This window comes from Simochromis diagramma, unplaced genomic scaffold, assembly GCF_900408965.1.
Source record: "Simochromis diagramma unplaced genomic scaffold, fSimDia1.1 OVJJ01000816.1, whole genome shotgun sequence".
Taxonomy (NCBI): domain Eukaryota; kingdom Metazoa; phylum Chordata; class Actinopteri; order Cichliformes; family Cichlidae; genus Simochromis; species Simochromis diagramma.
The window spans coordinates 18255825-18271029 of record NW_024386908.1 but is presented as its reverse complement, the minus strand read 5'-3'; the positions used below and the strand labels follow the sequence as shown (position 1 = coordinate 18271029).

Genomic DNA, 15205 nt, shown 5'->3' with positions numbered 1-15205 from the left:
AATTTAATTTAACCTCCTAAGACCCGAACTCTTCCACGGCATGCATTTTTAATTTCCCTAATTTACCTAATTTTTTTTTCTAAGAAAAATGAGAGCCACATATTAGGATATTCATTTAAAATTTCGATAGAACAGTAGTAGTATAATGTCCTTGTAAGCAACGTTTAGCGCAAATCTTGTGTAGTTAGTGTGTAGTGTAGCCACTAGTTTTGTTGTGTGTGTCAGAACAGTGAGGCGACTGCTGAATGTTACAGGTGTTACAGGAGTGATACATCTCCTGTTGTCAGGCCTGCAGGTATCAGGCTGTTCTCCTTTATCTCATAGTGGACAGAAATTATTTTTGGGAGTGGCACAAATAATTTGTGTGGCATCAAATTTGATGCAGAACACCTGATTGTTCTGTAAATAGTTTGAAATGTTTGTTTAAAAAACGCCTTGGCTGCATTTTTAGGTAAACAGCTGCAAAAAACTTTGTTGTTTGCATAACTCAGTTACTTTTTTGAAGAAGTAACTATATAATTAATTGCCCAACATTGGTCATTATATACTGTATTTTGCAGACAGAGAGTTAAAGGACTCTCTCCCAGACCACAGACTCATACTCATAATACAAGGCAGAGCTTTTTTACTTCCAATAGTGTTAACATACTACACAGGTCATGAACAAGATTTTTTTTAAATTTTCATTGTAAGTGGGCTAAAGCAGTTAATTAAAAGTAGTCTAACATAAATGTAAATGCTGTAATTTGATTATTTTAATAAACCATGTAACTTGGATGGATTTGATGCTGGCGTGACCACAGTGCACACATCTGCTGTTGCTCACAGTGGTCCATGGGACCGCTCAGGGAGTTTGTGTGTTCGCTCAGACACATGAAAAGTTAGAGGGAACATTGCTCGTAAGTGGATATCAGGCCCTTGTAGAGCAAAGTTGAGTATTTTGGTCTAAGTAACCCAAAATGTGATGTCCACATATGCAGTGTAGGGACTAACGCGTTACAGTAACTACGTTATTACTGTGGTAACGAGCACGGTAACTAGTTATTATGCCAAAATCAGGAACGCGTTAATCATTACTGGGATTTATATAGGGTCGTTATTCGTTACTTCTTGCGGTGGCTATCGCAGAGATTCCACAGAGGCCAGCAGGTGGATGAGGGAAAGGGGAGGTAGGAGGAGCAGAGACCCGAGGTGGCTGCAGGTCCGAGTGTCAGGTGAACTGAACTTCAGGTAAGAAGTTATGACCTGCAGTCTATCTGGGCCAGATATAAACCAAGTTGAGGTGGAGTTTATTTTCGTTATGCTGACTTTTTCGTACTGCATACTAGCTAGCATGATGGAGTTTCTATACAGCTGGGTGGGTGCTATGATGTTACTGATGTTGAACTTTATTTTGTTCATAAGGTTAATTATTAGAGTTGCCAACCGTCCCCTAAAAACGTTATTCAGAGAAAATATTACGCTTTTCGTATTGAGCTGAAAAGGAACACAGTTTGTCCCGGACTTCAGCTAGAATGAAAAAGACACAAAGCTGGATTTATTCTCTTACGCTGCACAGCTGCCTCTTCTTCTCTCATTCTCTCTCCCTCCCTCTCCTATTTCTACTTTAATCATGAAACTGATCAATGATCAGCTGATCGGCTTTTCTCTCGTGTTTGTTTATCGCCCACTTTGCATCAGAAAGAAGAAACCAGCGGATGTCGCGCTAAACAACAGCAGCACTTTTCAGCTTGATCAGCTGTTGTTAGAATTTATTCAATATTAATTTCTACTATCAGCTGATGTTTGCTGGAGCCACAGCTGTAAAAGCTGCTGGTCATGATATCGGTTTGGATATGTGGTGAGAGGGAAACATGAAGATGAAACCAGGAGATGTCCTTACTGAATCATCAGAGCTGAACAGGTGATGGAGAAACAGGTTTACCTTTTAGGTGACATGAATGAGTTGAAGGGAAGTTATGAACTGTTTCTGAGAGACAACTTACACCAGGATCCTTTTTTTTTACGTAGCTGACAGCTGGTAACTGTGCAGGGGCGGATCTAGCAAAGTTTTGCCAGGGGGGCCAGGTAGGGCATTAACAGGGAGAGGGGGGCACAAAGAAGTACTTTTCTTTCTTATTCTCATTTAAAATATCTAGCTTTTAAAAAATAATTATCTGAATCTTACAACAAATGATTGATAGATTGATACATATATACCATCAAAACAGTGTACATCACTGTTACAACAGTGTTTGTTTTCATTCAAAGGCTTTATGATTATTCCTGTAATGGTGGGCCGGTCTCTAGTCAAAATGCCCGGGACGATTTTTTGTCCCAGTCCAGCCCTGTATGCAGCTCATCTGCAGTCTGGTGTTACCTACATCTTCCTATTCAGAAGGCAGAATTTCCGAGTTCTGAGTACAATCGAAAGCACCACGACTGCAGTTTTTGTGTTGGATGTAAAAAGCGTACATGACGCTGTGACGTAGGCTAGAATCATGGCGGCGGTCAATGACGGTCCAGGCGTGGGATTTCTCTCGTGGAAATATGGACATTATTTTTTCCTTTCTATTGGTAGGTGGCACAGTGCACTTGTGGCAAGTAAGCAAGCTAGAAGACTGGCAATCTTGCTGGGTATCCAGTTACGGAAGCAACACATTAACAAGAGAATTCTGAGTAAAACCAAAGTTACTTTCCCTAGTAACTAGTTACTTTGAAAGTAGCGAGTAACTTGAAGTAACTGAGTTACTTTTGACAGAAGTAACTAGTAATGTAATTAAGTTACTAATTTAAAGTAACTTACCCGACACTGCACATATTTGGACGCCAGATCCTAGGAGGTTAGCATAATACAAAATATGCACTGTTATGACTGTTATTTCGTCTTCTCATCATCATTATTATCCTTAAAAATATATATATAAACATTTATAGTTTATGTATTATTTATATTTTAAAAAAGAAACAACTTGTGTCCATAACTATGTTTTGTTTGTTTGTTCATGTTTTTAATTAGTGTTTTTAGTATTATTTTTCATAAACACAATAAAAAAAAATCTAAAGTCCTGGGAGTTTGAGGGTTTGTTGCAGTATCTTAGCTGTTACGAGGCCTGTGCTCTTCTGGAGAGAGACCTCTGATCCTATTTGGACTTTACCTTCCACATCTGCTCCAGTTGTTCCTTCTGCCCCTGGTACTTTCTTTCTCTCTCTCCGTGGCAACAATTTTTTTTCAGTGTATTATGAATACACGGAAGTGTATATGTATAAGTGTAATGTTCTCCTATTTGAAGTTGTGTATAATCCATATTATTGGTAGGTATAGCATATGAGATATATTGTTTATTATGGTATGCTACTTTCACTTTAAATGAGTGATCACTGTCTATGTTACACCTGCACAGTGAGCAGCAGCCTGCTACAGGTCTGTCATAAAAGACAGTGACAGAAATGCACAATGTTACTCATGTAAACAGAACATTAGAAACAAATCTAAAAATAATCTTGGTCAGATTATGAGATAGTGGGCACAGCCTTGTGCACAGCCACCATGTCTTTTACACAGAAGAAGAGAGACAGCCAGACTGAAAGACATTCTTTGTGGTCATCTTTTTTTTTTTCATTTGGTTCTGCCTTTTTGGAGTCATTGTGTAGCTTGAGTCTATGCAACCAGTTTGTATCTATTCATGTACATTGATGTGCAGCTTTAATCAGAGGTTAAAAATAGATCAGTGAAAAAGAACAAGAACAGTGAACATTAGTAAATGTGATGCCCATGTACTCACCAAGTAATTCTGACCAACTTGTTTTTCTTTGCTGTAAGTCCCAGAAAGCTGTCAGTGATGCTGAGGAGAGCGACGCTCTTCATCAGCCGCAGTCTTCCATATGAGGACATCATCACTTTACAGGCTGTGTGTGTTTATGAAGCTGCTTGGAGACCAAAAACATGTTTATGTGACTGACAAAGAGAGGTTTGTTGCTGCTGCTTCTGGGCAGTGTTGTGTAGATAATAAAGTTTGTTCAGTCACTACGTGAGTGTGTGTGTGCATGTGTGATCTCAGGTTTCATGGCTTTTACTTAAATTACACAGTGTAGCATGCTTGTGTAACACACAGACACACACAATAGGTCAATTCAGCAGACTGGGACCACACCCAGAATATTCTCAACACCGACTTTACTAATTTTAACCAAGTCTTGCTAATCAGGTCATGATCCCAGACTACAGCTCATTCACCAAAAACAGCCTCCTACAGCAGAGCAGTATCAGTTACCATCAATGAACTGAGCAAAGATGTATCAGAGTGAACTTCCAGAAGAATCGTTTTAAAACACGTTTTTAAAGGAAAGTCAACACTGCTCACCATTAAAAATGGAATTGAATTTGGATCATTCAAAAATAACTGTCCAAATAAGTGCCCGTATTTGTTTCAAGATGGCTGTTGATTCATTGCGTCCAGGTGAAGTGGTTTGATCAGATTGAAATGGATCTCCTGATTATCTGCTATACACTTCTAAAATAAATTAAATATGAATCCCTGAGTAATTTGACAAGGTTTGCAATAACACAATAGAACTTGTACGGCTTTCTTGAGAATAGAGAATAGAGGTACTTTATTTATTTATTTATTTATTTTGTTTCACACGTGGTACAGCAGTAAAGAGAAATAAGAGAAAGAGTATTAAAAAGCATATCAGGGTGTCAAACTCCAGTCCTCGAGTGCCAGCGTCCTGAAACCTTTCCATCTGTCCCTGCTGCAACACACCTGAATAAAATTAGTAGGTCATTAGGAAGACTATAGAACTTGACTGCATGTTGAGGTGACATGCACTCCCTAATCCTACTCAAGTAAATTTAAATAAATGTAAGTGTTTGCAACAATGTACTTACAAAGTACTTTTATTACTCCATGTTCATTCATTGATGAGCTGCTGTAACATGAATCAAGTGAAGGATGCCATTGTTAGGGGTAGAACAAAATATTCTTATGGCTGTTAGAGCCACCTCCGTTGGGATAAAACATGTGCACAGGTAATGGTAAATGATTAAAAACGGTAGAATAATGCTAAATATTTAAGAAATGCTGCGTGAATCTGTGGAGCTGCTTAGCCAACGCGTGGCTGCCATCTAGTGGTAAGGCTCTTATTGCGAAGGTGAGAGCTGTCCGGAAGCCACGGCCTCATTGTGAACGCGGCCAACAGCTTCAAACGGATCCATCATGGCGGAGAGAGAGAGTGAAATTTCCCGCAGTTTTCCCCAGACTCACAACAAGTGGAACCAGCCAGTTCTGGAGAGACTGCAGCAGGGTCGCGGCAGAGGACGGCCAGGTCCCAGGCGACCGAGCAGAAGACAGACCGGCGGCCGTAGGTGGCCGACTTCAGAGTCCCCAAACCAGAGGCAGTGTGGCGGGAACGAGCCCCGGTAAATACCCCCCCCCCCCCTTAAGTTAATGTATTATTGAATTAAAATTCTGATTAAAAATGATTATTTTTGTCGTCATTTTTAAGTAGATGTCGAGAAGCACCGACAGACAACAAAAAAGCAGAATTTCCCAAAGTGAACTTGGTGGAAAGGTAAGCTAACCAGTGTTGGACAAGTTATTTTGAAAAAGTAGTTATATTTACTTTCATTTCACCTTTAGAAACTATTTATCTTGTCTTGTTTGGTATCGTTCTTTTCAGGACAAACGCACATACAGTGTTGCCAACTTAGTGACTTTGTCGCTATATTTAGCGAGTTTTCAGACCCCTTTAAAAAAAGACGTGAAAGCGCGTATCGCTTTTACTCTCAACAAGCAGCGGGTGCTGTAACGCAGTCAGTTCTTCTTTTACTCTTATGCTGTTTTGTGGATCACAAGGTTTAAAACTACTTATAAACACACACACACAAAGTAACTCCACCAGAGTGCCTATTTCGGGTCACTTTTGCCGGTCCAAGCCCGGATAAAGGAGCAGGGTTGGAATTGTGACATAAAAAAAACAATAATTGCTAAAAGAAATGTAATTTGTAGTTCTAAATAAACTCTAAATGCATTTAGGACGTTTTTTACTCACTTTATGTCTCTTCCACGATGTTATTTCTCTCTCCAACAACATAGGTTACAATTAGATTAGCATGACCAATTATGCAAATTCGGCGATGACGTCATTTAGCGACTTCTAGCGACTTTTAGGACAGCCAATAGCGATTTTCCTTACTGAGGAGTTGGCAACACTGCGCACATATCTGAATTTACAGTTAGTTTTTCATTTTGACATACTGTATTAACACAATTTGGTCCAAAGTCAGACTAACACACAAAATCAGAATAGAAAAAAATAATTTTTACTGTAACAACCACAAACATGTTTTAAGAGTCATTTTCATAACATGAAATGCAAATATAAATTGTAAATTTTAAAAACTTATACCTATAAAAACCATTTTATAACCATTCATACTGTTTACAGAACAATCAGGCGTTCTGCATCAATAAGATGCCACAGAAATTATTTGAGTCACTCCAAAAAATAATTTCTGTCCACTATAAGATAGAGGAGCACTTAACAGCAGGTGGTGTATCATTCGTACTGTTTCCCACCTTGAGCCAGCGTTTACACCAGGGGTAGGCGATAAACAAACAAGAGAGACAGGACTTGCGTCAGAAAAGCCGATCAGCTGATCATTGATCAGTTTCATGATTGAAGTAGAAACAGGAGAGGGAGGGGAGAGAATGAGAGAAGACGAAGCAGCATAAAGACACAGAATAACTCCAGCTTTGTCTTTTTTCATTCTAGCTGAAGTCCGGGACAAACTGTATTCCTTTACTCAATATGAAATGCGTAATATTTTCTCTGAATACGAGACAATTCCATTTTTTACGGGACAGTTGGAAACTCTACTAACTAACCTTATGAATAAAATAAAGTTCGCTCACTTCAACCACTGACAGTAACATCATAGCACCCACCCAGCTGTATAGAAACTCCATCATGCTAGCTAGTATGCAGTACGAGTTATTGTAACTGATTGTAAAAAATCAGCACAACGAAAATAAACTACACCTAAACTTGTTTTATATCTGACCCAGATAGTCTGCAGTCATAACTTCTTACCTGAAGTTCAGTTCACCTGACACTCGGACCGGCGGGCGCCTCGGGTCTCTCCTCCTCCTGCCTTCACTTTCCCTCATCCACCTGCCTCTGTGGAAGCTATGCCATAGCCACCACCAAACAACTGAGTTATTCTTACACATCGACCAGCATCTGGCCAATCCACCACCTTTCATTGTTTATACTGTTACAAAAAAAAAAAAAAAAAAAATCATCAGCCCATAAAAACGAAAAATCACCATTGGGCAAATGCCCGGTATGCCTGATGGCCAGTCCAGCTATGGTCGTGTCATCAGTTAACCCTTCGCATGCCAGCTGTGGCACGTGTGCCTAGGGTTGCCGACCCCTGGTTTACACTGTAATCTGTCTTGGTGGCTTTTTGGCAGCAACAGTGACATTCAACAGTCACCTCATTGTTCTGACACACAAAACAAAATGATTGTCTTCACAACCCACTAACTACACACTCCAAAGATGCTAAGTGTCACAAATCTCTCACATCTCAAAACACACTCTCTCGCTTTCTTTGTCTTTTCCTTTTTTTGGTTGCAAGATTTCTTGCAAGCACTTTTTTTTTTTTTTTTTTTTTTTTTTTTAAGAAAACAGTTTTTCCCTTTTCTTCAGTAGACATAACCATAATATTCAGGAAAAAACATCACAAATATTTTATTTTAATCATAACTCTGGTTTTTTTTCAACACAATTTAAAAACTGGAATGTTGTTTAAAGTCCCCACTTTGAACACAAAAAGACACTCAGGGTTGTCTTGGGTTGACATAGCATCTTGTTGCTATGTCATCTTAAACTGGTCATGTGATTGGTTTGCCATGACTACTTTATTCTTCCTCAGCCAATCAGCAGCACTTGTGTGCTGCCAGGAAGCTGTCTTCAGCTCCTAGTTAGCTGAAGACAGCTTCAATAGTCTGTGTGTTGAAAAGTAGTAACGCGTCTGCATCACATTTTCTTGTTAGTAACAGTAACTTCATTATAACAATAGAAATAGTAATTAGTTAAATTACTAGTTTCTGAAAAAGTAATGCTGTTAGTAACGCCGCTACTGTTAATGCCGTTATTCCTATCACTGAAGTTAACATTGACTCTAATGGCAATAATGGAATCAATACTGTAGATATTTGGATCAATCTGACCACTCCCAGGCCGCACAAAGGCCAGGATAACATAACTGAGGATATTTGGACTGTGAATCATGCAAAATCATGCACAGTAGGGCTCCTTTTAAAGGTACAGGTAAATTTTTGCGACCGGCACAAAAATCCTAAATTTCTGTGGCCTCACCATGTTTTCTGCTCATCTTTTCTCCAGGTTGCCGTCTGAGATTCTGCACAAGATTCTGTCGTACCTGGACGTGTCCTCGCTGTTCTGCATCAGCCACGTCAGCAAGCTCTTCTACCAGCTCACCAATGACGAGTAAGACGAAGCACACCTGCACAGCCTTGCATCGGATGGGTTCAGCAGTATATCCTGAATTTTACACGCCCGGATTTCCAGCAGTGCCTGCATCTCAGTTTAGTTTTCATTAAATGTGGACTGTGTTAAATATGCAGGGCTCTATAAGCAGCTGAAAGTGTTTAATACTTTTTAAAAATGTAAATGAAACAAACAGATCTGTGATTGTTTTCTGTCCTAAAAAATTGGGAGGACGTTTTAAATTCACAACATCAAAACCTGCCGAGCTGCAACATGAACACAGCCTAGAAACACTTGGAGTAATACACCCTTGCAGCCAGCAGGTGGAAGGATTCATCTACCCAGCAGGTGGTGAGATTAGAAGCTCCTGCACAAACAGCAGAAACATGCAAAAGAAACTTTTTTTTCTCTCCAGCGTCTTGTGGTACAGGATCTACATGTCAGAGTTTGGGTGGAAGCCAAAAGCGGCGGGCAACGTGGCAGTGAAGATGGAGCCAGCGGAGGATCGATCGACGAGCTGCTGGAAGTGGATGTACTTCAGGATGATAACTGGGCGAGAGATGAACAAGTGGAGAGGAGAGCTGAGAGACATCGGCCCATTCACCGGCCTGCCCCAGCAGACTGAGTGGGTGCTCAGGTACAAGCCGCTGCCTCTTCAGGTTATTCCAAAAGTGTTTCTGTTTCTTTATTTCAGGCTCGATTAGTCGTTTTCATGAGTTTGTGACCCATAACTGGATAAATGGTTGTTTAAGTCACTAAAACGGTTCCTGGTTGAACTCCGGGGCGGCCCGTGTTTCCTGTATGTGTAATAAAGATTTATTCACTGGATTTTTGCAGGAACCTGAATGTGAGCTGGGAGCTGATGCTGCACACTCACTGGGGTCAGGTGGTCGTGCTGGAGCAGAGCCGAGGGCACTACTTCGAGTCCTCCATGATTGTCCACTGGAGCGGAGGCCGCCTTCCATCCTACAAAGACATCAACAGCATCCAGCTCTACGGAGTCAGGAAGGAGAAGTAAGACGGCCACAGAGCTGTATCTCTGTGTTATTCTCTATATTTAAGAATAATAATAAGACAAAACTGGAACCCAGGGCCGCTTTATACAAAAAGTCAAAGGTGTCAGTGAGCAGGCAGCATTCAAGAGCACTGAAGGCTGTCTCTGAAAGACTGCAGTCTGAGGGTTGAATAGTAAGTTTTTATCTGTGGAAGGTAGAATCTGAGATGGGATGTAAGAGAAGATCAGATAAATCCTGGGAGGCAAGCGCATGGAGGGATTTATAGGTGAGGAGAAGGATTTTAACCCTTTAAGACCTACCATAGAACCAAGTCCGCCAGAGCTTATATTATATTTTTACATGCTGTGGAGCCATTTCTGGGAGCATTTCAAGTTGCTATACATCAATACAACCATTATAGCCCAAATTTTAATAATATGTATGCATTAAGTCCATAGTAACTACATAAATTGCAAAAAAAGTGCAATAAACTAAAAAAAATGTGAAAATTGTTTTTTTTAAAACACATTTTCTACTTAGAGAAATTTAAGAGGTTTATCCCTCAAAATTTTAAATACAAAAAAGTTGAGAAAAATAGTTTACAACAACAGGAAATTTATTTTGAGTGCCTTCATAGTTTTATTTTTGAGATACACCAATTTTTATATACTGCAGAAAAAACGAAAAACAATCCTATAATGCAAATTTGCAGAGAAAACAGCATGTGCATAAAAATAAACTATTTAAAGCAGTGCAATTCGAGTTCTAAGCATCCTAGAAACTATTCAGAAAAGCATAAAGTCAAACATGACTTTTAAAAACATCAGTAAAGGCTTATAAGGCCTACAAGTAAAAAAAAAAAAAAAAAAACAACTACATTTTCTGCGAAAATGACATCACTTCCGGTTTCGGGGAGGTAATGGCGGACATGCGATAGTTCGCACTGACGTCTGTTTCAATGGAGGAAGTGTTCTGAACAGCTGATCGGATCAGCAAAGCCCGATTCTGGAATATTATGTTTTTGTTCCTGCAAGCGCTTTTTATGCAATTTTTGCAAAGCTTTATGTGGAAGGAAACCGTGACGTAGCACAAGCTGATGGCATAAGATGTAAGTACAACTCATCTGGTTTCATATGCAAAAAAATTATTGCGCTAGCTTACGTGGTTCTGGTTCTACCGGGATTTAAAAATAGTTACGCAAAACGAAGCGTGCCCGCTCCGACCGGCTTTAAAGGGTTAAAGGAAATTTGGGAGTTTACTGACAGTAGGGCTGCCACAAACGATTATTGTGATAGTCAACTAATCAGATCATGCATCCATTGGACTTAAAACGTACAGCTCATTGCACCAGCATGCATCTGCTGTTATAACTATCATTAGCTTACAGCTTTAGGTGTTTAAGGTATGTGCTAACTTTAAAAAAAAAAAAAAAAAAAAGACAATATGATCGTTTATTAAACTTTTAATGAATTTTGCAGATTGTCTCAGTAGAGTTTAAAGTCAGCCGTCTGCTTCTTGCCCCCTCAAATATAACAGGACACCGGAGTAAATTCTCTACCATCTCACACTTCTGTTTAATCAGTGTTCTGTTTGATTCAGCTATGTGAAAACTATAACTTTATTCTCACCAGACCAATTTACTCAGGAACAAATAAAACACTGAAAAAAAGCCATACAATAACATTTTTGTGACTTGTATATCATGTTTAACCTGAGTAGTGAAAGACCGCTGGGAGTTTGAAAACGATGTGCTGGGAGTCCGCTGTTCTCGTCAGCGAAGGCATGTAAGACCTCAAAGCAAAGTCCTGAGCCAAGTGCAGCATGTGGAGGGCTTTGATAGGCAGAGCACTCCAGGCTGGAGGTGATGAAGGTGTGATTGAGGGTTTCGTGCCTGAGAGGACGAGCCGAGTCTGGAGATGTTCTGTAGTTGCTAGCAGGAAGTTCTAGACATGAATTTAATGAGGTTCAGACAAACAGGGTTGTGGACCTCTGGTGATGGTTAGATGGAGTATCCACCCATATTAAGGAGCAGATCGACCATGTTCCAGAGTAACGACGCATCATCATTGACCTCTAAAACTGCAACAGTGAGCTGACGTCGTCAACTGATCACAAAAAGTGAAAACTGATACTCAACACCTTCATGGAAACAATGCTCTGTTAATGTTAAATGTTTTTACTTTTATTTAACTGACTTCATTTTATTTGTTTATTTATTTTTATTTTTAGTGTGTGTGTGTGTGTGGGGGGGGGGAATATCTGGTAGTATGAAGCCCTCACTCTGGGCCTTTAATACTTTTATGTCATTTATCAAATTCATTCATCCTTTTGAATTCTGTCAGTACCGTAATTAAATTTGATGCTCAGGTCAGGTGTGCTCTCCTCCTCCTCCAGGCTTGCCTGGCGCTCTCTGATTTTAAACCTGGATATGAGGACCCATCCGTATGAGCTCATCGGCAAAGACGGACAGATCAGGCTTGCGTGTCTGTCGCCGGGAGTAGTCATCGGCTTCTGGAGGGTAAATATTTAACAAAACTCTTTTTAAAGGAACAAAAACGTTTCTGTGGCTCTGGAGTTTTAAATGCAGGTGTTGTAAGTTTAGATGCACATTTTATAATCTGTTTAACATCTCATGTTTATCTGCTGATTATTAAATTAGTTTTAAATCAAGGTGGGAATTTAACTTGTTAATTGCAATTAATTTGAAGAAAGGCGTTTTCCAGTTAGGTCCTTTCAAGACGTCAGTCTTTATTCAGTGGCTGATGAGCTGCAACACATCTCAGCTGCGGCTTATGAGGAAGACCTGAAACACAGGAGAAAAAGCTCTCACATGGGGAGAGCCTCTAGAGGTCAGCGACCCTAACAGTCACATAGTAACAAAAAGGAGAACTGCTCTGAGCTCTGAGAATGTGAACAGGCTAGTTTGTCTAAGTTGACAGTAATTGGCTGAAAGAGAAGGACCGTAAATGAGAATGGAGATATTGTGAGTCCAATGGGGTTTTGTTGTTTGTTTGTTTGTTTGTTTGTTTGTTTGTTTGTTTGTTTTTGGGGTTTTTTCCACTGAAATGGTCGATGATCACACCGTTTTAACCTAATGTACAAAATAAAGTTGGCTAAGGTTACTCGGAGTTCAAAGGTGAAGCTGGTCAAAAACCCTTTTGTTTCTGCGTCTTTTTAAAAAAATATTTATTTTATTAAGAAGAAAAACTGCACTTTATGTTGAAATTATTCTTATTATTTAAAGACGATACCATTTTGAAAATGTACTTAAAGTATTTAAAATAAGTCTGCTTAAATTTGGCTAGGGATGTTATTTTTTTTTCTGTTTTGCATTGAAATGCAGTTTTTCTTATGTGATGAAATGTGATTGTTCAAGATTAATTACTTAATTATAAAGAGTCCCACCCCTAGTTTTAATTCCTGAGTGAATTTCTGTGTGTTTTTAAATGCAGTTTTTCCTGTTAGTGTTCCTAAAATAACAGAACATCTTTAAGTAGTTCTTCTGCAGTGAAGCCTCTAATTCTGTAACGTTAACTTGTATGTTTTTATTAGAATAAAATGAATTATAAAAGTAAAAGAAGATTCTGTGTGTAGGGTCGGGGCAACATAGCCTTCATCATGATCAACCTGCACTTCCACAAGCTGGTGGAGAAGATTCTGCTGGGATCTCCAGTCTGGTAAGTTTAAGGAAGTGGTCCTGCTTTAAAACAGAGGCCAGCATCAGTAGCCTGGCTTTCCTGTGATGCCAAATAATATTAACAATAAATGGGCCGGATTTGTACATCTGTCATGAGTTTAAGAGAAACTTTGTTTAATATTCAGTTTTGTGTTAACGCTCATTTGTCCCTTCCTGCAGCCCATATTCCGAACCTTTGGACCCGCCCCCCGTGGACGACCGTGACCTTAAATTTGGTCTCCACGGCTACACTCTGCACTTCGTCCTACACAATACCAGGACCCAGATCATGTCGGGACACTTTTGCCGGCTCTCCTGCAACACAAGTAATCACGGAGTAATGAGATTACATTCCCTGTTAAGCAGGGAGTCTTTCACAAAAGAGCAGATGTAACTTTTTGTTTGTTTGTTTGTTTGTTTGTTTGTTTTTTTTTAAAATTAAAACGAGCCAAGAAACTGCACTTTAGACTCGGATCTTAGGATTTACACTCATTTGTTTCCTTACATTTGTGCTGTGTTGAGTTATACGTTGACTTGTTCTTATAATGTCAGGTAAAGACTAGGGGTGGGTGCCATGTTGTCTGTCGAGGTTTTTTTTTTTTTTCTTTTTCTTTTTTTTTTTTTTTTTTCCCCAACAGCTGTTTTTCCACCGTATGCAACGACATCGGTAACTTCCATCCTGTCACATGGAGTGCAGATGGTCACACTTGGTGGATTCACATTATGGAAACTCTAAAATCAACAAACTGAGGAGTAAGTGGAAAAATCTTAAATCACCAACACTCTCTGGCCTGTGGTCAGTTCAACAGGGACTTGCTGAGATGAAGGTCATCAGCAGGACTAACGTGTCCCAGCACCGATCACTGTCTGGAAGCATCCATGTGCCCTGGAAGTGGGAGAAGCTGGAAGGCTCTGTAGAGGTACAGCCGTCTGACACACATGATTCAGAGATTTATAGTGCTGTGCAGAGGTCTCGAGCTACCTCTCAACAAGGTGACATAGGATTTTGAAATGCCAGTGTGTAAATTTTTTTTTTTTTTTTTTAAGACTCACTGCAAATCATGCTGAAAGACATTTTTTGGCTAACAGCTCTCTGGGAATCACCTTGGTGCAAAAATACAGTTTTATGTCAGTTTGTGTTATCGTTGGCTAAAATGGTTTCCTTGCTGAGTTGGATGTAGACACAATACAGCTTCATCCTGTGAGCTTGAATGATTCACAGGTCGGTGTGAATTGCCCTAACGGAAAAACCTTATAACGCCAAATTACAAAGAAATGAAGGTTGGCTCAAGACTTCTGCACAGTACAGACAAAGAAACCAAATGTGTGCAAATGTTTGAACTCGTGCAGACGTGTTTTACACATGTGATGTCTGAGTTTAAGCTGCAGTTAAAGTGTGGTGTTGCGTGTGTTAACGTCGTTGTGTGATACGTTGTGTGATGTTGGTGTGAATAACTTAGCGCGCCGTGACGTCTCGCTCTGACTCTGTCTTCAGAACTGCTGCGTCATGACGTTGACCCTGCTGGACGAGTTCCAGAAACCCTTCTGGTGCGTCAGCACCCCGGTTACCATCTCCGTGGTGAAGAAGTCGCAGTCGTTGGGCTACAGCGGCACCAACTTCCTGATGGTGTACCGCAGCTCTGAAGGGCAGGTGAAGATGAAACTGGTCCGGCTGAAAGAGCAGCAGCAGTTCTTCCTCGTCGGCCTCACGCTCTACGTCTCCATCCTCAAAGTCAACACTCACTTCAGCACAAAGTACAAAAGCTGAACTGGTCCAGTTTCACATGTTTGTCTGTTTTGAATTAAAAGATAAAAGTTTTTTTTATTTTAATTTCAGAGAAGAGATTCTGGTGTTAATTTTATTCATTGAGACTGTGTGAGTGCTTTTGTTCTGGCCTATGGTTTGACGCACAGTCATGTGACAGGATCTCATGTGTAGAATAAACTGCACATTTATTTCATTGGAGTTGTTGTTGTTTTTTTTGTTGTTTTTTTTGAGAAGCACTTTGCAGATTAAATATAATTTACATTAAAA

At 39.9% G+C, this 15205-nt stretch overlaps 1 protein-coding gene across 2 annotated transcripts; it reads left to right on the top strand.

Annotated features, from left to right (window-relative positions):
- Positions 1-5096: 5096 nt before the first annotated feature.
- LOC120736134 (F-box only protein 15-like) lies at positions 5097-15205 on the top strand. Of its 2 annotated transcripts, none has more exons than XM_040036120.1 (10): positions 5097-5401; positions 5491-5553; positions 8395-8499; positions 8915-9136; positions 9337-9513; positions 11889-12012; positions 13089-13171; positions 13351-13496; positions 13972-14090; positions 14666-15205. In XM_040036120.1, exons 1-10 carry the CDS (start codon positions 5199-5201, stop codon positions 14936-14938), a joined length of 1515 nt encoding a protein of 504 aa, XP_039892054.1. In that variant the 5' UTR covers positions 5097-5198; the 3' UTR covers positions 14939-15205. The 2 variants fall into 2 exon arrangements, with proteins under 2 accessions (XP_039892054.1, XP_039892053.1); XM_040036119.1 differs by having other exon boundaries at positions 5488-5553.

Bases quoted from the DNA above. Each gene is read 5' to 3' on its own strand.
- LOC120736134 (XM_040036119.1), top strand. From the start codon at position 5,199: ATGGCGGAGAGAGAGAGTGAAATTTCCCGCAGTTTTCCCCAGACTCAC. The intron at 5,402-5,487 runs GTAAATACCCCC...GTCATTTTTAAG, and splicing joins TGTGGCGGGAACGAGCCCCG to TAGATGTCGAGAAGCACCGA. The intron at 5,554-8,394 runs GTAAGCTAACCA...TCTTTTCTCCAG, and splicing joins AAAGTGAACTTGGTGGAAAG to GTTGCCGTCTGAGATTCTGC.